At 44.4% G+C, this 25,178-nt stretch overlaps 1 protein-coding gene across 3 annotated transcripts in view; it reads right to left on the bottom strand.

Annotated features, from left to right (window-relative positions):
- RBBP6 (RB binding protein 6, ubiquitin ligase) overlaps positions 1-25,178 on the bottom strand; it is a 47,415-nt gene that overhangs the window by 10,616 nt on the left and 11,621 nt on the right. Inside the window, exons 4-10 of one of the 3 annotated variants that reach the window (XM_063934747.1) lie at positions 15,091-15,135; positions 11,823-11,911; positions 11,633-11,729; positions 8,520-8,659; positions 8,261-8,433; positions 6,964-7,067; positions 147-490 (exon numbers count right to left, since the gene is read on the bottom strand). In XM_063934747.1, the coding sequence (XP_063790817.1) occupies positions 147-490; positions 6,964-7,067; positions 8,261-8,433; positions 8,520-8,659; positions 11,633-11,729; positions 11,823-11,911; positions 15,091-15,135 (992 nt within the window). Of the gene's footprint in view, positions 1-146; positions 491-6,963; positions 7,068-8,260; positions 8,434-8,519; positions 8,660-11,632; positions 11,730-11,822; positions 11,912-14,271; positions 15,136-25,178 lie in introns of those variants that run through there. The other 2 variants (XM_063934749.1, XM_063934750.1) reach the window with 2 other exon arrangements.

Raw genomic sequence — 25,178 nt, 5'->3', positions numbered from 1 at the left:
GCTCAGTGCCAAGAAGTAGCCCCTAATGAATGTTTATCAGCACTGGCATAGTGCACAAAACAGATTACACAATAAATGCACCATCAATTCTACCAACAGGTTCCCTATCTGTAAATCCGCAAGCTGCAGCTGCTCTCAAAACTTACTGAAACACAGGCTCTGGCTTCTCCCTTTCCCTGTGGACAGGTAATGGTAGTGCTGGTGTAGGCTCTATAGGGGGCACAGACTGAGGTGGAGGATTGGCTTGTACTGTGCTGGGTGCAACTGGGTGGCTGGGAGCAGTACTTTGAGGGGTAGGAGTTGCAGCTGGTGCAATAGTCGTTGTAGTAGTGGGGGCAATAAGAGGATCTTGCTGGCGTGAGGTCAACGGCCGTGTTGGCTGCTGAGCACTGCGAGACGGTGGGGCCGCCTGCTGCCGTGGCTGAGGGGCAGATTGCTGTTTACGGATCCTCTTTGTATAACCGGTTTCATTCTTAAAGTTATTGACAGCCTAAAATAAACAATAAGAGATAAGTAATCTGTATTATCCTACATAGAGCATAGGTGAATAAAAAGAATTCATGAATGGTACAGCTAAGTGGAGAAACCATTTCCCCCCCCTATCTTGTAATTCTGGGATTCGGGATTGAAAAAAATCTCAATCATGGGGTTCCCAGGATTGAATTCTACAAAAATATCCTCTCTGCTTTTTTATTCCCAAAGATCCAAAATGATCCTTGTGAACTCCGATAATATAAATCTGCAAAGACGGGAAGCATTTAAGACTAATGGGAGACTAATTTAAAAGGAGCCAGAAACAGCAGTGCTCCCTCGCAAAGCGTGGTCACCGCGTGGTGTGCTCCCAGCAACTGCATCATAGGACTCCATCTATTCTACAAGCCTGAGAGATAATGCCGGAACCCCCCGTTCCCCTGCCCAATCAACAGTATGTTTTGAATCCTGTAAAACCTGAGATTTAAGGATTATCACCCTGGGTAATTTTGGGAATAAAGATAACCAGATGGTAATATAGACCTGTCTGCTGTCCAAAAGCAGCAATAATAAGATTTTACTTACCGATAAATCTATTTCTCGTAGTCCGTAGTGGATGCTGGGACTCCGTCAGGACCATGGGGAATAGCGGCTCCGCAGGAGACAGGGCACAAAATTTAAAAGTTTGACCACTAGGTGGTGTGTACTGGCTCCTCCCCCTATGACCCTCCTCCAAGCCTCAGTTAGGATACTGTGCCCGGACGAGCGTACACAATAAGGAAGGATTTTGAATCCCGGGTAAGACTCATACCAGCCACACCAATCACACCGTACAACTTGTGATCTGAACCCAGTTAACAGTATGACAAACGTAGGAGCCTCTGAACAGACGGCTCACAACAATAACAACCCGATTTTTTTGTAACAATAACTATGTACAAGTATTGCAGACAATCCGCACTTGGGATGGGCGCCCAGCATCCACTACGGACTACGAGAAATAGATTTATCGGTAAGTAAAATCTTATTTTCTCTGACGTCCTAGTGGATGCTGGGACTCCGTCAGGACCATGGGGATTATACCAAAGCTCCCAAACGGGCGGGAGAGTGCGGATGACTCTGCAGCACCGAATGAGAGAACTCCAGGTCCTCCTTAGCCAGGGTATCAAATTTGTAGAATTTTACAAACGTGTTCTCCCCTGACCACGTAGCTGCTCGGCAGAGTTGTAATGCCGAGACCCCTCGGGCAGCCGCCCAAGATGAGCCCACCTTCCTTGTGGAATGGGCCTTGACAGATTTAGGCTGTGGCAGGCCTGCCACAGAATGTGCAAGTTGAATTGTGCTACAAATCCAACGAGCAATCGTCTGCTTAGAAGCAGGAGCACCCAGCTTGTTGGGTGCATACAGTATAAACAGCGAGTCAGATTTTCTGACTCCAGCCGTCCTTGAAATATATATTTTCAATGCTCTGACAACGTCCAGCAACTTGGAATCCTCCAAATCGCTAGTAGCCGCAGGCACCACAATAGGCTGGTTCAGGTGAAACGCTGAAACCACCTTAGGCAGAAAGTGAGGACGCGTCCGCAGTTCTGCCCTGTCCGAATGGAAAATCAGATATGGGCTTTTATACGATAAAGCCGCCAATTCTGACACTCTCCTGGCTGAAGCCAGGGCCAGTAGCATGGTTACTTTCCATGTAAGATATTTCAAATCCACCGATTTGAGTGGCTCAAACCAATGGGATTTGAGAAAATCCAAAACTACATTAAGATCCCACGGTGCCACTGGGGGCACAACCGGGGGCTGTATATGTAGTACTCCTTTTACAAAAGTCTGGACTTCAGGAACTGAAGCCAATTCTTTCTGGAAGAAAATCGACAGGGCCGAAATTTGAACCTTAATGGACCCTAATTTGAGGCCCATAGACAATCCTGTTTGCAGGAAATGTAGGAATCGACCCAGTTGAAATTCCTCCGTCGGGGCCTTCCTGGCCTCACACCACGCAACATATTTTCTCCAAATGCGGTGATAATGTTGTGCAGTCACCTCCTTCCTGGCTTTTACCAGGGTAGGGATGACCTCTTCCGGAATGCCTTTTTCCCTTAGGATTCGGCGTTCAACCGCCATGCCGTCAAACGCAGCCGCGGTAAGTCTTGGAATAGACACGGTCCCTGCTGAAGCAGGTCCCGTCTTAGAGGTAGAGGCCACGGATCTTCCGTGAGCATCTCCTGAAGTTCCGGGTACCAAGTTCTTCTTGGCCAATCCGGAGCCACGAGTATCGTTCTTACTCCCCTTTGCCGTATAATTCTCAGTACTTTTGGTATGAGAGGCAGAGGAGGAAACACATACACTGACTGGTACACCCATGGTGTTACCAGAGCGTCTACAGCTATTGCCTGAGGGTCTCTTGACCTGGCGCAATACCTGTCCAGTTTTTTGTTGAGGCGGGACGCCATCATGTCCACCATTGGTCTTTCCCAATGGACCACAATCATGTGGAAGACTTCTGGATGAAGTCCCCACTCTCCCGGGTGCAGATCGTGTCTGCTGAGGAAGTCTGCTTCCCAGTTGTCCACTCCCGGGATGAACACAGCTGACAGTGCTAACACATGATTTTCTGCCCAGCGGAGAATCCTTGCAGCTTCTGCCATTGCCCTCCTGCTTCTTGTGCCGCCCTGTCTGTTTACGTGGGCGACTGCCGTGATGTTGTCCGACTGAATCAACACCGGCTGACCCTGAAGCAGAGGTTTTGCCAGGCTTAGAGCATTGTAGATTGCTCTTAGCTCCAGTATATTTATGTGAAGAGACGTCTCCAGGCTTGACCACACGCCCTGGAAGTTTCTTCCCTGTGTGACCGCTCCCCAGCCTCTCAGGCTGGCATCCGTGGTCACTAGGACCCAGTTCTGTATGCCGAATCTGCGGCCCTCTAACAGATGAGCACTCTGCAACCACCATAGCAGAGACCCTCTTGTCCTTGTGGACAATTTTATCCGCTGATGCATCTGCAGATGCGATCCGGACCATTTGTCCAGCAGATCCCACTGAAAAGTTCGTGCATGGAATCTGCCGAATGGAATCGCTTCGTAAGAAGCTACCATTTTTCCCAGGACTCTTGTGCATTGATGCACAGATACTTTTCCTGGTTTTAGGAGGTTCCTGACTAGATCGGATAACTCCCTGGCTTTCTCCTCCGGAAGAAATACCTTTTTCTGAACAGTGTCCAGAATCATCCCTAGGAACAACAGACGTGTCGTCGGGATCAGTTGGGATTTTGGAAAATTCAGAATCCACCCGTGTTGTTGGAGCACTACTTGGGTTAGTGCTACTCCGACCTCCAGCTGTTCTCTGGATCTTGCCCTTATCAGGAGATCGTCCAAGTAAGGGATAATTAAGACGCCTTCTCTTCGAAGAAGGATCATTTCGGCCATTACCTTGGTAAAGACCCGGGGTGCCGTGGACAATCCAAACGGCAGCGTCTGAAACTGATAATGACAGTTTTGGACCACGAACCTGAGGTACCCTTGGTGTGAAGGACAAATTGGAACATGAAGGTAAGCATCCTTGATGTCCAAGGACACCATAAAATCCCCTTCTTCCAGATTCACTATCACTGCTCTGAGTGACTCCATCTTGAACTTGAATTTTTGTATGTACAGGTTTAGGGATTTTAGATTTAGAATCGGTCTTACCGAGCCGTCCGGCTTCGGTACCACAAATAGCGTGGAGTAATACCCCTGTCCCTGTTGTAGGAGGGGTACCTTGACTATCACCTGCTGAGAATACAGCTTGTGAATGGCCTCCAATACCGTCGCCCTGTCGGAGGGAGACGTTGGCAAAGCAGACTTTAGGAAACGGCGAGGAGGGGACTTCTCGAATTCCAACCTGTAACCCTGAGATACTACCTGCAGGATCCAGGGGTCCACCTGTGAGTGAGCCCACTGTGCGCTGAAATGTTTGAGGCGACCCCCCACCGCCCCTGAGTCTGCTTGTAAGGTCCCAGCGTCATGCTGACGCCTTTGTAGAAGCCGGGGAGGGCTTCTGCTCCTGGGAAGGAGCTGCTTGTTGCAGTCTCTTACCCTTTCCTTTGCCTCGGGGCAAATAGGAATGTCCTTTTGCTCGTTTGTTCTTATAGGAACGAAAGGACTGCGGCTGAAAAGCCTGCGGCTTTTTCTGCTGGGAGGTGACCTGGGGTAAAAAGGTGGATTTTCCGGCCGTTGCCGTGGCCACCAGATCCGATAGACCGACCCCAAATAATTCCTCCCCCTTATACGGCAATACTTCCATATGTCGTTTGGAATCCGCATCACCTGACCACTGGCGCGTCCATAAACTTCTTCTGGCAGATATGGACATCGCACTTACTCTTGATGCCAGAGTGCAAATATCTCTCTGTGCATCTCGCATATAAAGAAATGCATCCTTTAACTGCTCTATAGTCCGTAAAATACTGTCCCTATCCAGGGTCTCAATATTTTCAGACAGTGACTCCGACCAAGCCACGCCAGCACTGCACATCCAGGCTGAGGCGATTGCTGGTCTCAGTATAACACCCGTATGTGTGTATATACTTTTTTATGTATACTCCAGCCTCCTATCAGCTGGATCCTTGAGGGCGGCCGTATCAGGAGACGGTAACGCCACTTGCTTTGATAAGCGTGTGAGCGCCTTATACACCCTAGGAGGTGTTTCCCAGCGCGCCCTAACCTCTGGCGGGAAAGGGTATAATGCCAATAACTTCTTTGAAATTAGCAGTTTTCTATCTGGGGTAACCCACGCTTCATCACACACTTCATTCAGTTCCTCTGATTCAGGAAAAACTATCGGTAGTTTTTTCACACCCCACATAATACCCCTTTTTGTGGTACTTGCAGTATCAGAGATATGCAAAGCCTCCTTCATTGCCGTGATCATATAACGTGTGGCCCTACTGGAAAATACGTTTGTTTCTTCACCGTCGACACTGGATTCAGTGTCAGTGTCTGGGTCTGTGTCGACCGACTGAGGTAAAGGGCGTTTTACAGCCCCTGACGGTGTCTGAGACGCCTGGACAGGTACTAACTGGTTTGCCGGCTGTCTCATGTCGTCAACCGACTTTTGTAGCGTGCTGACACTATCCCGTAATTCCATAAACAAAGCCATCCATTCTGGTGTCGACTCCCTAGGGGGTGACATCACCATTACAGGCAATTGCTCCGCCTCCACGCCAACATCGTCCTCATACATGTCGACACACACGTACCGACACACAGCAGACACACACGGAATGCTCTGATAGAAGACAGGACCCCACTAGCCCTTTGGGGAGACAGAGGGAGAGTTTGCCAGCACACACCCAAGCGCTATAAATATATATAGGGACAACCTTAATAAGTGTGTTCCCTTTATAGCAGCTCAAATATTATAAATATCGCCAATAAGTGCCCCCCCTCTCTGTTTTTACCCTGTTTCTGTAGTGCAGTGCAGGGGAGAGTCCTGGGAGACTTCCTCGCAGCGGAGCTGGGCAGGAAAATGACGCTGTGTGCTGAGGAGAATAGGCCCCGCCCCCTTTTCGGCGGGCTTCTTCTCCCGTTTTTTTTGGAACCTGGCAGGGGTTAAATACATCCATATAGCCCCAGGGGCTATATGTGATATATTTTAGCCAGAATAGGTATATTACATTGCTGCCCAGGGCGCCCCCCCCAGCGCCGTGCACCCTCAGTGACCGCTGGTGTGAAGTGTGCGGAGAGCAATGGCGCACAGCTGCAGTGCTGTGCGCTACATCATGAAGACTGAGACGTCTTCTGCCGCCGGTTTCTGGACCTCTTCTCTATTCGGCATCTGCAAGGGGGTCGGCGGCGCGGCTCCGGTGACCCATCCAGGCTGTACCTGTGATCGTCCCTCTGGAGCTAGTGTCCAGTAGCCTAAGAAGCAAATCCATCTTGCAAGCAGGTGAGTTCACTTCTTCTCCCCTAAGTCCCTCGTTGCAGTGAGCCTGTTGCCAGCAGGACTCACTGAAAATAAAAAACCTAACAAACTTTTTCTAAGCAGCTCTTTAGGAGAGCCACCTAGATTGCACCCTGCTCGGACGGGCACAAAAACCTAACTGAGGCTTGGAGGAGGGTCATAGGGGGAGGAGCCAGTACACACCACCTAGTGGTCAAACTTTTAAATTTTGTGCCCCGTCTCCTGCGGAGCCGCTATTCCCCATGGTCCTGACGGAGTCCCAGCATCCACTAGGACGTCAGAGAAATATAATAATGTAAAGTGACTCATCAGGCTATGTTAACAACCGCAACTGGAAGAGAACCACAATCATTAATTTGTACACTTTTCGGATTAACTTGTCCTGCTTCCCCTTTGTAGTAATATTTAGGCTGAAGTATAATCTCATAGGAAATGTGGAAGGGATGGATAATGAGAGGCGGCAGAAGTGTCAGCAGTAACAAAAGTTTGCTCCTATCGTGCACAGAGGTATATATATGTATGTAAATATGTATAAGTGTCTTGAAATACCTGGCGTAAGAATTTGTTGGCGATTAAGGCATCTGGCGAGACGTCATTCTGATGACAAGTGGGGCACGTGTGCTCATCAGATTCTAGTAACGCTGTGCGGATACCTAGAGGAAAAACAATTGCAACAAGTTGGTATTGCCAAAATGAGTTGGAGGACATCCTACTAATCACTACTTCAATAGGTGAAAGGACTGCACTTGCTGCTTTCATACATTGGTATATTCAATTAAAGTCGGATCCTCTCCGACGGAGAGGATCTGGAACTTCACTATTTAATAGCGGCCCATTTCCCCTCCCATTCCAACCATTCATTTCCGCCATCTCTTATGGGCAAAAATGAATGGTCGAAAACTGACCGTTTTCAAACGCGGCAGGGTCGAAAACACATGTTTTTCGACTTGTCGGAATTTCTGACAGGACAGAAGAACGGCACTTCAATTGAATACTGAAGTGTCGGAAAGTTCCGATTATCAGCGGAAAATGCCTGACGGAACTACCAACCGTAACTGAATACTCCCCATAGTGTGTACCATCAAGAACCAGTAACACTGCGGCTAGAGACCTGCTGTCCTAAATGGCCACAGAAGAGTCCTGCATTTCTCCTGCATCATACTTTTGCGCACATAAAGAACTTAGGGGTACATTTAGTAAGCAGTGATAAGAGTGGAGGAGTGAGCCAGTGGAGAAGTTGCCCATGGCAACCAATCAGCACTGAAGTAACATCTATAATTTGCATACTATAAAATGATCCAGAGCTGCTGATTGGTTGATGGAAAAATTTCTCCCACTGGCTCACTTCTCCGCTCTCATCACTGCTTAGTAAATGTTCCCCTTATTCTGGACTACGTAACTTTCTGACCAACAAGGACTACAGAGCTAGTTACAAAAGACTGGATTATAATTTTGCCATATGGGTACAGCTGGAGTTTAGAGGTCTTGTATTCGTCTCAGAACATAGGGACAATCAGGAGGCACCGTATTATGAAACATGGCTAAGGTAAGACTGTGTATAGAAACTGGGACAGACACCCACAGACTCTGGTCAGCCATAATGTGGACACTTTAAAGGTATGGGGAAGGACGTAATGAAGTACGAATTCGGTGGGCATGCGGGATGCCAGCCGTACTCTGTTTTTTTTTTAAAGGGACAATTATGTCCGAGGCATGGTTTAAGCCTTGTACACGATTGCCCCTTTAAAAAACCCGCTAGAGTATGGCTGGCATCCCGCACAGCCCCAAACTCAGACTTTAATACATCTCGGCCCTGGAGCTGATAAAGTGTGTCCAAAATACTCACATTCATCACAGTAGCTGTTGCCACAACAGGGAATAACAACTGCGTCATTCATCATGTCTTTACAAATCATGCATAGCAGCTCGTCTGGGATAGGATCTTCCTCTTCGGAAGAGGAGGACGGGTCCTCGGGAAGAAAAGGGGGCTTTTCCTTCTTTCCCATAGCATATGCCACACTGCAATACAAACAAAAGGAAAAATGTAAGAGCTTATATATAGGTGCTGGTGCTCCTTAGTGATAGGCTCTGAGTGGGACACCTACGCATCAATGGTTGGTATGGCGTATTTTCCAGTGTTTGTAAGCATGGCTCCCTTCATATTGGGATCCTCAACTTCAACCATGAAGCTGCGAGGGATTCCGGTGCTCTTCTTTATCCTGGGAACAGACTCAAAACTTTTGTCCTGGATGGAGGGAGAAACATTGGGGATTGATGAGAAATCCTCAGCAAGAACATAGACATGCAATAATGAATATATATATTCCTACAAAAGCGGAATTAGGGGAACACCACTGACAGAACACAGGCCAGGTCTTCTTAGAAAAATAAATGGACTTCCTTAGAGAAGATGTAAATTGGCTTAAGCTAATTCTACAGATGATGGGGACACTGACAGAGGCCACAGTAAGGTACTATACAAATTAATATTTGAAAGATGCCCATTAACAAGATTGTGACCATGTTCTACAACAGATATACAATCTCCTAACTGAACCGACCTCTCACCTGCACACAATCTGGGTACAGAAACCAGTGAATATTTGCTGTAATATTTACTGTAAAATACCCCAGTGATACAAAGGGTTCCTAGTGATTCTGGCTGCCTCCTCTCTGAGCAGTCATCGGATGCTAGCTAAGGCAGAGAGCTATCAAGGCTTGTCTACTTTAGAAAGATATCCACCCTCAACTTAGAAGATAGCAGCCAGCAGTGCCACAGTAAACGCTCACTAGACCACATGCGACAGCCACATAGACTTCCTGTCCATAGCAGCATCACAGCAGAGTCCCAGCCTTCAGTGCAGAGTGGGAAAAGGAGGTCTCTTGGATGTAACAAAGGGGTAAAGGGCAAAAGAAATTCACCCACCTGTCACCTAAAATGAGCACGAGAATAGGGGTGTGCATTGCAATAAAATGAGCATTTAAAATAAATTACATGACATCTTTTCACACCAGACATGATAATCTCGCATGTCACGGTGTCTGAGGACTGCGCTAAAAGAAGTCACACTATTACACTGTGTAACGGCTTCCTTTCCTGCACATACTTCAGAATACAGCACACTATACACGTTGTAGCACCACTGTTATTAACTTGCAGAAGGAGAGCTGAACCAAAGAGTTGATAAAATAAATTTGCAAGCCAGTTAACTTTCCTGATGACCTGTAGTGGGAAAACGTATCAGTCTCTATGCAGCCTCAATGTTAACATTTCCAGCCAAAGTATTTATAGTCAGAGATAGCTGGGGATAGCCCCCACAGAGGATATGAAATGAAGATCCTCTACCCACAGACGCAGCACCAGATCATCTGCGTGAACATCAGTCATCTGAGCAACCCTCAGAATGGGCAGTGTTTTCATGCAGTGAAGGACAGTGTAGCTGCATTAAAGGATACGGCCACTGGCAGCGACTAGTCCCTGTTTTCTGGAACACTGCCAAAGCCCGCTCCCCAGCATGTCATTCATGCTGTGGCTTAGGGGGCACTGCAATTGTCGCCGCAGACACAGCTCTCAGAGGGGTCTGTTCATGAAACAGTGAAAAGAGTGGAGAAGTGAGCCTGTGGAGAAGTTGCCCATGGCAACCAATCAGCTGCTCCGTACAATTGTTTAGTATGCAAATTATAAATGTTACTTCAATGCTGATTGGTTGCCATGGGCAACTTCTCCACCGGCTTGCTTCTCCACACTTTTCACTGCTTCATGAATAGACCCCTAAACATCAGAGATGTACCCAAACCATCAGGTTTCCGTATCTCTCACAATCTGGCCAATTGAATCGGATGACCTAACTTGATATATATCAGGCCGTCTGTCATTTTAAGATTGCCGTATTGTTTAGGTGTGTTACCCAGCTTTAGGTTGCTGACCTGTATGGACGTGCTAAATGTCTGGACACTAGTCATGCCTCCCATGAAGTTGAACACTCTCCATTTAAGTGAGAATAAGTGACAGGAATGCGGAGGGAGGAGATATGGGAAAAACTAAGAAACATAGGATTTGATGGCAGATAAGAACCATTTGGTCCATCTAGTCTGCCCTTTTAGAGTGTGGTTATTAGGACTAGGGGTAAGAGTTGAATTAGGGGTTTGGTTTGGGTATTAAGTGTCAAGATGGAAACAAACTATAAGATTATCTGTCCAACCTGGTTGGTTGGAAAGAAAATCTGGTCATGTCTGGGAGCAAATGACAATCAACAATTTGCTCCCACACACTGGAAAATAGACAAAAATGGTGACTCAACAAAATGGTTAAATCAATCTGATTGAACTTATTTTTTATCTGAACAACAGTTTTTGTCCATTTACCAAATGGTTGTCATTTACTCACAGACATGACCAGATTTTCCTTCCAACCACCCAGATTTGACAGATAATCTTATGGGTATCCAACTTCAGGGTCTGTTTGGACTAAAGGAAAGGATTGTTTTTTTTGCAAATAATTTTTATTAAACAATTTTCAATAATACATAATACTGAAAATGTAACATGCAAAAGAAAAAAATATCCCAGAGGGTATCGTATACAAATTTTGGCAACCTGTTCTAAGTATGGTGTTTTAGGGTATTAGTAGAGTATTAGTGTTTGGTATTAGGACTAATAAGCATTTTACTTAAATAGCACACTTTCTCTCCAATTGGACTTGAGTCGCTTAAGGGTGAGGTTTAAAGTATTAGTGTTCAGGTATTAAGATCAAGGGCGAGGGTTAGGGTATTAGTGGTCCGGTATAAAGATTAAGGGTACAGGTATTAGTGGTCAGGTATAAGGATTAAGGGTATTAGTGTTCGGGAATCAGAATTAAGGGTGAGGGTTAAAGTATTAGTGTTCGAGTATTAATCTCCGGCTGAGAAGCGCCAGCAAACTGAGAAGTTGGCAGGGAAAGAGAACACTTTTGCAACAGACTACAGCCGACACTATAACTCTAAAAGTACGAAATAAACATTGTGGAAATAGAAGTATACGACATTACGGACAGGTAAGCACTGCAAGCAAACACTGTAATGCCCACAGCAATGTATACATTTACCCGGAAACAAGTGAAAATAATGCAAGACAAAAAATTAAAGAGAGACAGTCACCATCATCCACGGAACAGGATTTATGTGACTTTCAGTCTGGTACTTACTGTGAGCAATGACTTGTCTGAGACATACACACTTACCCCATTTGTAGGACAGTTCTTAATGTAGTGACCGGGCTTTAAACAGCGATAACAAGTATAAGATGGAGGCGGGGGGCCTAGCGGTTTCTTCATATAGCTGAGAAAGTTAGAAAGGAAACCTTGGTTATCAGAGCCCACACAACTGCGCCAGCCGAGAGGACATTGGGTGAATGACATGGGGGTGACTTACTTTACAGGGTCATATTCGTGGCCAGACTGAGAGATCATTGCTTTGATTTTGTCCTCTTCAGATGCATTGGCTTCAACCAGATTGGGGGTCTGTTTAATAGGTAATTGTTTGGGGGAGGGGGAGAGAGATTAGTCAAATCAGCAATGAAGACGTAGAAGGTCCAAACACAAACAGGCACTCACACATTCAATGCTATTGTATGCCACCAATGCCCGCTCTTCCGTCCTGGACGAGAGTTGTGATCAGGAGTGAGACACTCTGGTTCCTACAACCATTGGATAGGATGGAACATAACTTAACCCCTACAGGACTGTTAGCAATACAAGGGTTTGCAAACATTTAGGCCATGTTTATACCTGATTAACGAAACGAAATAAAGCATGATGATGATCAAAATCTCAAAGTGTGGCCACATTCCGTTGGGTAACATGCAAGAGTTACATGGCCAAGCACATCCAGGTAGGGAGGAGCCACAAAATGGTTCATTGTCAGTGTAACCTGCAATACACCTACCCTACTAACTGGAACATGTAGACGTGTGCGGTACAGCTTTGTGGCACTCTTAAAATAGTCTCTGACTAGCTAACTAGTATCTGTGGCAAAAACCTCAGCTTTCAGACTTCTAACCAATATTTTACTGTACTTCTAACTAACAGATTTAGGGGGAGATGTACTAAGCAGTGATAAAAGTGGAGAAGTGAGCCAGTGGAGAAGTTGCCCATGGCAACCAATCAGCTGCTCCGTATACATTTATAGTATGCAAATTATAAATGTTACATCAATGCTGATTGGTTGCCATGGGCAACTTCTCCACTTTTCTAACTGCTTAGTACATCCCCCCCCATAGGCCCAGATTTACCAAGCACTGGAGAGTGAACAATTGCATGGTTACACTTAACTGATGATTTTTCCCTTCAAAAGCGTTAACATTGTTTTTTAAAATTTATTTTATTTAATAAAGTTGAAAAAGTATTTTTAAAAATATTTAAACATTATATTATGCACATCTGCAGAACGGATCTCCTCGTCAAAAACGGAGGGACAGTGTAGGACGACGCAGTTGCATGAAATCTGACCATGCCAGTTAAGTAGTTATTAAGTACCAACCAATCAGCTCCTGTCATTTTTCGAACACAGCCTGTAACATGGCAGTTATGGGCCCTACACACTGACAGATAACACTGAACGATAGAAACTCATTCATTTCATTCAGTGTGTAGGGACCAATGATGAACGATGCGCGGCCCCGCGCTCGATCATCGTTGGTGCCGGGTCGCTTATGCATGCAGGCCAATATAGACAATCTCGTCCATATTAGTATGCACTGCTATGGAGCCAGGGGGAGTGAAGAAACTTCACTCCCCCCCTGCCATCCGTATCCGCCGTCAGGCAGCTTGTCGGCGGATCGCCAAATAAGTAGGCTGCATTAGGCGCTGGTTGGTACTTTTTCACCATGCAATTTATCACTCTCTAAGGCTTGATTACATTTGCCTTATAGAAATAAATTTTATATAACGCAAAACATAAATAAAACAAATAAAATAACTGACTACATTGAGGTAAATACAAATACAACAGAAAACTTGCATAAGTGTTAAGTGAAAAATATAGCTCTGTACAATGGGAATATAAAATCTAGCCTAGACCTGTAAGCTTCCTGTTCCACTTGCTGAAAGTGAAAGGTGCTAGCATTCTAAATGCATTGCATTCGTGGAAGGGGGGGGCACAAGTCAATAAGCCTTGTAGTTTCGTAGTAGCCGTGTGGGTCATGTCTGGGCCTGATATATAGGTACGGATCGTCGCTCATCTTTGCACAGAAAACAGCATGTTATTCAGGTAATCTCAGCTTTGAGCTCCTACACGTAAAAAAATGAGACTACTACGGAACCCGGCAAAACACCAGTGTATCTTCAATGTTGCAAAGAGATAAATAAATCAAAATGAGCATGCTCTGAAATTCTATTTTAAGCAACGCCACGTGTCATTCACTGCACGCAGATCTCTGTACTGCTAACATACGACATACCGCAAAGCTACTGGCAGCAGTGAAGTTACAGCGCTTAAAACAAGAAACTGATCCACATCACTGAAGCGTCTGCAGCGGTGCAGTTTGTTGTTTGTAATATGCGGTCATAGACTTCTCGCTCCCTAAGTTTGTTGTAATTATAATTCCGTGTTTGACAATGCTATAACAGTCTTAACTGTGGAATTTATAAAAGCAGGTATAAACATGGACTAATTCAGAGCTAGAACGGTGGCTTCACCAATCATTGCACTTGCTGGACAGGATTTGTAGCAGAAAAACAAAAGACATTTTCCTGCGGTTTGTAAAACCAACAAGGATTTAAAACGGCAACTGCTACAGTGTAGTTGGGCCCGGCATTCACTCACAAAACAAGCAAACTGTTGAAATCTTTAGTTTTTTTTGTTTTTTTTTATTACAAAACAACAAAAATGAAAAATCAAGATTTACATGGCTGTTAAAGTCAAATTTATAAGACCATTATCTCAATTGCAGCTGCACGTTATCATACAAAACATACCATTTTAATCATCTGGCATGAACACTAACAGGCATAAATAAGAAACATTTGAAGTGCATTAATCAGGTCATGATATACAGCAACAAGACAACATGAGGAACCGCCAGTTGCAAAGAGCACATTAATTAAAAAAAGAAAAAAAGGATACAGTCAACTACCACAAATGTATTTTGCAAAAATAAATAAGAGTTTTTGGCCATTATGCAATATTCACCTTTGGCACAATTTCAGGTAAACATTTCAGCATTAAGGATTTGGCACTAGAACTACATTTCGTAGCCACGTTTGGCGAGTAGCGATAAAAATGAGATGACATGTGTCCATTAAGACTCATCACAAGAAAAGGTTGAAGTCCATACCATTAAACGATAAATGCTATCCCAACATTCTCTTCTTGGCTTTTTGTTTTTGTTTTATTTCTTCAAATCACGGAAAAAAAAAAAAAAATTAGATGAGCGTAAAAACTCATCGTCTTCTTGTGAAGAAGGCTTCAGCGTGGGATCCTCTTGAGAGTGAGCGGTTATTAGGTAGAAGCATATAGGGAACTCCGAGCATTCTTTCCGTCTCCCACAACTGGGGGGGTTTATCTCAGTTTAACATGGAGCATCATTTACATTGCAAGAATGAAATTATTTTATCAGCCAAAATTGAGCAGATCTAAAAGGATATACATGTATCTTACAATGAAAGGACATCTTAGCGTGTTATGATCTGTATACATATACCTTAGCAAGCTGGGCCAGAGAAAGAGATGCAGAAGCGTCATCAATCTGTTCATAGAAAATTAAATGAAAATGTTCAAGTATTAAAATCAAAAAAGCAGCAATTTCAATAAACACAGTTTTAAAATAACACAACCCCAAAAGTCATTATGGTGACATGGTTTACATGAATAAGCAATAACATACAATAGTTCATTTACATACAGTCAGTAATTACTTACTTTACAATAACAAATAAAAATCATTTAACACCCTTTGGGTTTTTAGGATATAGGATTAGCTTTAGTGCGATGACTAAATAAACGTCAACCTATACAGGTATAAGGCTCCTCAGAATGGGTTTTCTTTTGGTTGAGAACAGCAAAATAAAGATTTACATTGTGTATAACACGTTTAATTCAATATAGATAGTATCCTAGTTCATACTGTAATGCATGTATTTTTATTGCAGAGAAGAAGTACAACTGCCACAGGGTCATGGATAGAAAAGGTACACATACACTATAACAGAGATCTATGCAAAAATGGAATTTGGAGTAACTCGTTGGGCGCTGAAAGTTTTTGGTGCTGCCTTGGACACACTGAGGGGTTTCCCTTACCCCCAAATGAAACAGATATGAGAATGTATGATAGAGTGACCTGGGCGCCCCCTTTCAGTGGCTGGGCGCAGAAGTAATTACTGATGATTCACTTTTTTAACCCGTATAATCAGTAAATATCTCAAAATGAATGTCATCCAATTATAGCCAAGGCTATTGGACATCCACACTTCCGGATCCAGGACGTTTGCGGATAGACTTCCACTGGTAAGCTTAGGAGCCAGAGCAGGGTGAAGTCTGGACCACCCTGCCGTATATACCACCTGCGGCTCCTTTGCTACCCTATGGGTACGATTTCATTCTGAGTTTGGGACATTTGTCCTTAGAAATATTTTATGCATGTTTGTTTTATCTCATTGTATTAAATTTATTGTCATTTTTATAATTGGATGACATTCATTTTGAGATATTTACTGATTATACGGGATAAAAAAGTGAATCAGTAATTACTTCTGCACCCAGCCACTGAAAGGGGGCGCCCAGGTCACTCTATCATACATTCTCATAACTATAACAGAGATAGTTATGCATAATACAGCGTTAATGAGATCAGTATAAAAAGCAAATGGTGGGGCTTGTTTGGCATTGGAAAAGTGGTATTCAATTATCGCGCCTGATCTCCATATCGCGGGGGAGGGGCGCGATATTCAATTGAGCCCATTATTGTACACATAGAGGTTGGGTTTAGCAACGTAAAGCGGCTAAACCCAACCAAAGTGCTGGGCCCGATCGCGAATAGTGCCATTTGGGCACCCAATCGGGTCACTTTATCGTGCATTTCCGCTCACCACCCCCCTGGGGGTTGTGAGCTGAAACGCAGATGGTGGCAGTCATCGCGCCCGAACAGAGATACAATTGAATAGCTCTGTTTGAGCGCCATCTACTGACTGCCAGTGGAACAACATTTGAATTCCACCCTATGAGTACAGTGACTAAACAGACAGTCAGGCAACAATATCACGACATGGTTATAATGCTGAAAGCATTTTAAATGTGCAAGTATTATAGCATTAACGATGCTTTACTTGTAACATTCTCATGGCCGCATGGTCACTGTATACATGATTTGGTGGTGGTGGGGGGAATAAATGGTTTATCGTGTCGCGCTAATTAATGGATGCATGACAGCGCAATTCAATTGTTGCTCCGCTCTGTTGCACATATTTCTACTCGCAGCCTGATGAGGTGGCGAACAGAGAATGTGCACACACACTGACTTGGTACTCCAAATGGATGTTTGGGCACAGTAACAGGACTTCAGACTGGTTTAGCCGCTTCACGCTAATAAACCCGGTAAAATGGAGCGAAACCTGCACGATAATTAACTGGCGCTGAAAACAATTGAATTTCTCCATCGGGCACACATTGTTGCAGTGTATAAACCTCCCCCCCCCCCCCCTCCCCTCCCAAGACTACATACCACAGAAATATAAGACAGGTGCAACGGTAACTGTAAAATACATTTCAGTGCAATGATCTTTAAATTTGGGTCACTGGTGAGACTAGGATTCTGTATTCATATTATAGTCATTATAAACTGGGGTTTCAACTTTTATATTGCATTTAACCAACCCCCTTCCCTTTCAGAACAGGATATTTTGGTGTGGTAGGAGGGGCCTCCTTTGCCGCTGAATCACCGGGAACACACAAAGCCTATGGCTGACTCGCCGCAGTGCTGTTAATGAAACGAACTGGAGGGCGACAAGCATAAGTGCCAGCGGTATGATGATGCATTGACTCTAAATATCCATACCAAATATTTTTAATGGGGAGGATGCCTGGTCAGATTTTATATTAATGTAGGGAAAACCTCTCTAAAGCAAACCGTGCATAATTGTTATGGACACCTGGCAGATGGCTGGGAATTGAAGTAATTGGCCAAGTTAATAATTTACAACCAGTCCGCCTAAAAATAAAATGAGCAATACTGCAATTCACCAGCTTAAATCAGATCTGCATCGTAAAATATTACATATACCATGTAGGATGTAAACGGTAACTTATGAGATTGGTCAAAAATCAACAAATAATCGAATAGAACATTTCCTATATGTAACGAAACGGTGAACACCTCAAATCTGGCAAAATCTTATGTTGTTTTTATACCAGATATAGGGGATTCTCCCTATTAATTACCCACAGGATCAGATGCTCATCATCGGTTATCACTACAAGCTACTTCTAGCGCATATCTAAGAACAGCAGTGTAACCACCGCCACCGGCTGTCCTCCTATGCCATCGCCATGCAGTATCCAGAAAAAGTGCTTTATTATTCAAATAAAAGCATTTTATCTACTTAAAACTATATAAAAATAAAGGTTTCTTTTTTTATTTTTCTATTTACCGGATCTGCACCTGGAAGCCAAGGACCAGACTCCAGGTTCAGCGCACGTGACATGGCAACACCAGGCCACGCATGCTAATTAAGTATCCCGACTGGTCCGCTAAGTAGTAAGTCAGGAAAGGCCAAGTACCCCTAACAAGTTCATGTTTTCCAGTCCACTGTGGAAAGTATCAGCAGTGAATGCAGCTAAGAGATTAATTTATTTAAAATGCCAGCTCCCTGTAAGTCACCATCATCACCCCACAGTCTTGAACTTGTGCCAGTGTCCCCCTAGTGGCTGACAGAAAAACATGAAATGTCACACTTGACCAACCACCCCTGCAGTAAGTCACTTACGGTTGCCGGCTAGTATAGACAATGAAAGATCTCTCTTATCATGACTATTTGTAAATCAGCCTCTAAAGAGACCACAAAACCAATTTAATTAGTAGATATGCAGAGGTGTCCTCAATACAGCTAGCATCAATACGCTACGCAGTATGAGATGCCTGGTGTGAGTGCGCCAACAGGTCCAATGCAATCTGCTAGCGCAGGAGTCTAGCCGAAAATGCGTCTTACGGTGGGGTTCCCCCTTTGCCGATATATTGGCCGTTCTATTGAATGGCCGATATATTGCGGGTCCGTCGGCCAGTGTGTACGGGCGATATGTCCGAACTTAGTTGTTCACAGGCCTATCGCATCGGCCCCGCAGCACAGCTGACGGCCAATATATATACAGATATATTGGCGCATTGCTGTGGGTGTACGGGCGACCAGCCGGCCGCCCGTACACATGCTGCGGCGGCTGGCAGCGATTGACAGCTGAACTGGACGGGCGTGTGTACACGCCCGCCCAGTTCATGACGTCAGTCCCTGATGGATCGGGCAGTGTGTATGCACAGCACACTGCCCGATCCGTCCATAGATAGATAGATATATCTGCAGATCAATTGATCGGCAGATCTATCAGTGTGTACCCACCTTTAGTCGCAACGCAATGCGACTAGTACGCACAAAAAAACGTCACTGATTAATTTGATGTATGACACTTGTATATTGCGTGTGGCTGAGTATGTATATGGAGCAGAACAGACCTTGTATTGGATAAAAGCTGTGGCTGCTACACTGTAGCACTTCATATGTGCTAGATGAGCACCTAGTGTTCCCCCTCCCGGGCCGCCCGACGGCGGGCATCCGCACTGTGCGATATCACTAATGATATCACACAGTGACATCATGCTGCGGCCGGCCAGAGCATGTAGTTTTGGACGATGAGTCCAAATTGAGCTGCATGCATGACCAACACAGAGGGTCGTTAACGACCCATTGCGCATCACTAGGCGGCTGCGGTATACACACTTAACGATAAAGTAAACGTTGCTCAGTATGGGTCAAAATGTGCAATGTTAATTGTCAAGTGACTCGGTCGCACACAGATATTATCAAATAATTAGCGCAGTCTCCTCGTGCGGCCTAGTAGCATTGCTGTGCGACTAAGATGCATTTTTTTCGCCCTAAGAAAGAAAGAAAGAAAAAAACCCACCGGGTGCTAGAATATTCTCATATGACCAGGCGTGCCAAGCGGGGCTGTTTGGTGTGCCTGCAGCAAACATGCATGAAGACACATCTGTACATACGTTTGTTTGAAATCTATAGGGGGTATTCAATTAAAAGTGATATCCCGCCAAAAATCCAGATGGTGCCCAGCTGCACATATTGGCCATTTACCGTAGTGTCGTCACCACACTTCTATAGGTTGTCTGGTACAATGTGCCGTTCTAGAATGGCATATCGTGTCTCAAGCTTTGAATTGAATTCCACAAATAGAATACAATTACAATACAAAAGCTAAACAAAGAAACTAAGGGAAAAGCTAATTAAAAGATAAAAAAAAAAAAAAAAAAAAAAAAAAAAAAGGCAGAGCTAAATGTTAAAAAAAATAAAAATCAATAAAACTCCTTCAGACAGGACAATCATGCCTTTATAAAGGCTACACAGGATCACACGTCTCTCTTAGAGGACGGAAATGAAGGACGCTAAATGATTGGACTTTGCCTGAATTGTACATTTTCTTCCCAGATGAATTACATATAAAATCATAAGCACATCACGAAAGACTGCTTTCACCGACAAACATCTTCACCTTTGGTCCATGTCACCTGTAACTTGTACTAAAATACACTGCGTTGTATTATGGCATATAGGCAGGGGTAATTTTCACTGCAGTTGGATAGGGCTTATAAGCAACACAGTGCAAGGAAAAATCTGCCTAGATGGAATGTACAAAATAACTACATATAAGTACTGCAATAAAATACTGTGCAAGTGTGTGTATGTGTCAGTCACACATGCTCAGTTCCTCTGCACCAGCCAAGCTAGTAGGACTGACAATATACCTGTTACTAGAGGACCTGCATAGTAATTACACTACAAGCCTCGCTGTGGCATGTTCCGGTATTCTATCAGCGTGACCTTGGAAAGCAGATGACGCATTTAACAGAATCCTGGGACATGCTGCAGGGGTGCTGCTGTGGTTTGGACATTGTGGCATGTGTCAGCTTACAGCGGCTTCATGTGGCAAAGAGGAGACTGGAGCATGGAAGAGACTCTTACTTGTTCTTCTGTTTAGCACAGCTGCACCTGTGTACTTAATAGGAGGGGGGCTTATTCACCTGAAATTTAAAAAGTGGTCTGCAGTGGGGAAAAAGTGGGCATTTGCTACCTACAAGTAGGCCCTATAAATAGGAGGCAGTCAAATGACCGCCTCTCGGGATCCCGGCGGTCAGGTCACGACGCCAGAATCCCGATACCAGCTGAAATACCGGCAGTCGGAGTCTTGACCGCAGGTTGGTTACCCCTCTTGGGTGGTCAGAGGGGAAAAGAAACCTGTGGCCACCAGGCCCGAAGCATGGCGAGCGCAGCGAGAGGACACGCTGTGCTCGCCGCGTCGGTCTCCTGACCGCCGGGATCTCGTACCGATTCCCTCTAACTGTAAATAAAAAGTTGTGAGACTTATTGTATAAGGTTATCGTGAAAACATTAAATCTGACCAGTCTTGGTGGATGGTGTCTCTTTTCTAAAGTCGGATACTTTCATTTAGGTCCTAGATTGTGGTTTTTATATGGTGGCTACTGCAGGAGCAAGAAAAAGAAAAGAAAACTACTGGAGATACAGTTTGAAAGAAAACTTAAAGAACTATATTTTAAGCCAACCCCTAGCAAACCATTAGAGTTCTCTGGGGCAGATGTATTAAGCCTGAACAAGTCACAAAGCAGTGATAAGTGGAAGGTGATAACGCACCAAATCAATCATTACGGGAGGCAGTCAATTTACCGGCTGTCGGGATCCCGACTGTCAGGATACAGTCGCTGGAATCCCGACACCCGGTGAAATACTGGCAGTCAGAATCCCGACTGCCGGCTAGAATCCCCACTTGGGTGGTGGTCCACGCTACCACCCGAGGGGGAATATAACCCTGTGGCGACCAAAGGTCACCACAGGGTCTGAGGCGTGGCAAGCTCACGAGGGCACGCTGCACTCACCACCGGTATCCTGACCGCCTGGACATCATACTGATCCCATCATTACGGGTTTGAAAAAATGACAGGAGCTGATTGGCTGGTGCATTATCACCTCTCACTTATCACTGCTTTATCACTTCTCCAGGATTAATTCATCCAGGCTGACACAGCCTCTAATCCAAAAGCGAAAGATGATCCAATAATCATGGCTCTGCTTGTCTGTAGGAACAGGGTGTTGGCTAAAAATACACTTTGGGTAGGGTTAGACTTGGATATTAGAATAATAGCAAACTTTTTTTTTTTTTAGGGTTTCTTCTCTTTTTAGAACTCAACAGTATCCAACAACCCCCCCCCCCCCCCAACGAAAACGTCCTAATGGGATCTTTTAGGGTTTCTTCTCTTTATAGAACTCAACAGTATCCAACACCCCCCCCCCCCCCCCCCCCCCAACGAAAACGTCCTAATGGGATCTTAAGTGACCGACGTGACCTAATAGGATCTTAATGAAACATTATTAATATTTAATTGTGTTATTAAACTTTGTAGAGGCTTACATTATTGTTCTTTAATGAAAGATAGAAGGGGATATTAGTTGGGTGGGAAGCTGATGTAATTTTATCAGGGGGGTCGGATGTACTAACGCTACATTTCACAGATCAATAAATATTGAAAAAAAATTGCCCTTAGTATGGTACGGAGAGGTGGCAGCATGCTCTTCATTACAATAGGACTAGCAGCGTTCCACGACACTGTACAATGTCTATACAGTCTCAAACAGTTGACATCTTAAACACATAAGAAACCTTTCAAGGAAATACATTGGGGGGGGGGGGATCCAATTACTCACGATGAAGTCATGAAGCGAGTAATTACAGCTATATGCCGCATTTGCACTCGTAGATTTTTGTTTGAGCCCCATAGGACTGCGAGCAAAAATGTGCAAGTCTAGCACTAGAAGGGGCCACGAGAGAGGCAAAATTTGGTGCAGCATTTATACACAGCCGCAACTTGCACCCTTAGCAAAATGTTTGTGGGTAATTGGATTCCCCCCCCCCCCAATTGGGCAGTTTTCAATTGTTCCGTGGAAAGCCATCAAAGCAATTCAATTGTTCTCGCCCCTGGGCATGTGCGTGTCCAGAAGTGACTGTTAAGGTACTGCTTTGGGTGCCCAAATAGCAGATTTAGCGCACATTTTAGCTCGCGCCTTGGTAGGCTGCAAGCTGAAATATGTCGCCCCCCCCCCCCCCCCCCAGATATTTGCGTACAGACAATTGAATTGCCACATTGTGTCAGCTGATAAATGCAACATTGTTTACGCTCAAGAACATCTTGGCGCACACATACATCAACGATTGTAGAGAGATAAAGTACCAACTCATTCAGCTCCTGTCATTTTAAAGGCTGTAACTGAAAAAAATGACTGGAATTGATTGGTACTTTATCACACTCCAAGCGTTGATGCATACGCCCCCTTGTAACAACTGTTCTAGGGGTCTACTGGCTGTGTTACGAAATGGATACATTTTCGGATCTCTGGGTCAATTTTTAATGTGAATTAATAGCACAGATTCTAGTTCATGAAGCAGTGTAAGAACACAATAAATTAACAGAACAGCAGATGCAACTTAGCAATAACACTCAAATGCAATACACATTTCAAAGGAACACAAACGGCTAAAATAAATTGTAATTTTATTTAAAAAAAACACATGTGACTCATTTTATACACATGCTAACAAAACTAAAAATGCAAATTATTGTAGGGAACAGAGCTGTATAGGAAGGTTCAAATACTTGCAAAGCAATGCAAATACAATAGCCACTCAGATAACAGGTTAATTCAAACTTGAATTTTGGACAATTGGTACAGCAAATGATTTGCGTATTACATCATATGAGCAACACAACTTGTATCCTCCTGGGCATGAAACGGAGTGTTAGTGAAAAGTACTAGCAGTAAGATTAAAAAAAAAAAAAAAAACACATTAAGAGGAAATCAGGATCACAAATAAACAAAGGTCAATTATTCCAAACGTTCCGTCAGCAGCATTTGGGAATGATAGGAGAACATTTGACAGAAGATGGAATGAGGTAATGGCAGTATGTCAGGGCTATACTTCTAGCCAACAGTCCCTTTTATGTATCATGCCCCCAATCATCTGAAATGCAGCGTTTCCCTGCTAGGGGCCATACAGTTTGGGAAAACGGAACAGATGCTTTCTCCTAGTCATTAGTCTGCAGAGAGGATGTGAAGCAGCGCTGTGGATTCAATCAGTTTGTTACAGCAGGGAGCATGCCTCGCAGCTGCTGGGCTCCTAACCCCCCGGGACTCTGCTAACTGGGTAGATGGGGGAATGTTACGTACACATTACTGTAAATGCCTCTAACGGAGGAATCTGATGGTTCCCGGTTAGGCTTCGGAACTGCTCAGTAAATTGGAAATGCAAACTCAGGCTTGGTTTAAATGTCAGATTAATACACTCCCATGTAAAGAGGGGAATAAATGGCTCTACAAGCCTTGCTGCATACATTCTTTAAATTGACAAGAACTGCAATACAGTCATGTTTCTGCTATGGCTTCTAGGTCATAAACAGGCATCCATGTTGTTACTGTGAATGGGTAAAAGGAAGGGGTGCAAGACTCTGCTGCATCCAGCTCACAGTAGATAACTTGGGTCCAGATTTATCAAGCCTTGGAGAGTGATAAACTGCACAGTGATAAAGTACCAGCCATTCCGCTCCTAACGGCCATGTTACAAGCTGTGGGGCAGATGTATTAAGCCTGGAGAAGGCATAAAGAAGTGATAAAGAAGTGATAAATGCAACGTGATAATGCACCAGCCAATCAGCTGCAATATGTAAATCGACAGTTATGAGCCGATTGGCTGGTGCGTTATCACCTTGCACTTAGCACTGCTTTATCACTTCTTTTTGCCTTCTCCAGGCTTAACACATCTGCCCCAGTGTTTGAAAAAATTGAGTTTGGCGCCGATTGTTGACATTATCACCGTGCTATTCATCACTCTCCAAGACTTGATAAATCTGGGCCTTGATTTCAATTTGCAACTCATACGGAGTTAAGGGGGCTATAACAGTGAGGTTCTCTTTCATGCTTGAATACTGCATATACAGTACATTTAAGATTAACAGAGATTCCACACACAAGATGTGCACTGTGCCTGACGTAACAAGATGTCCAGTAAGCACTGACTAAAGAGGTAAGTCAGTGAGACATCAGGGTAAGTATAACCATGCTACAAGAACTGTGATGTGTGCAGGAAACAGACCAGCAACCATGTGTCCCTGTCATCTCCGCTGAGTGCAGAAGCAGCACAATACGGGCCTATCATTCTTTCTGCTAAGTGTGTACATTTATCCATGCGTCTGTGGCAAACGTTATTGCTGAGGAAAGACCCAAATATTCCTGCCCTAGTGATAGAATAAGGGGACAATTCATTTAGCAGAGGTGGACGTGAGGGGACTGTATTCTGGCCATTTCTTCAGATGCACTTGTTTTACCTCCTAACCCATACAGATGGGCAGGAAAATGTGCATTGTTGGCTACCAGACTTCTATGTGATGTTTGCAATTTTCTATATATATTTAGCTAATGACTGAGCAATAGCAGAGCACCAGGTTCTTACAAA

Source organism: Pseudophryne corroboree, chromosome 7, assembly GCF_028390025.1.
Source record: "Pseudophryne corroboree isolate aPseCor3 chromosome 7, aPseCor3.hap2, whole genome shotgun sequence".
NCBI classification, from domain to species: domain Eukaryota; kingdom Metazoa; phylum Chordata; class Amphibia; order Anura; family Myobatrachidae; genus Pseudophryne; species Pseudophryne corroboree.
This window is presented reverse-complemented; position numbering and strand designations above follow the sequence as displayed.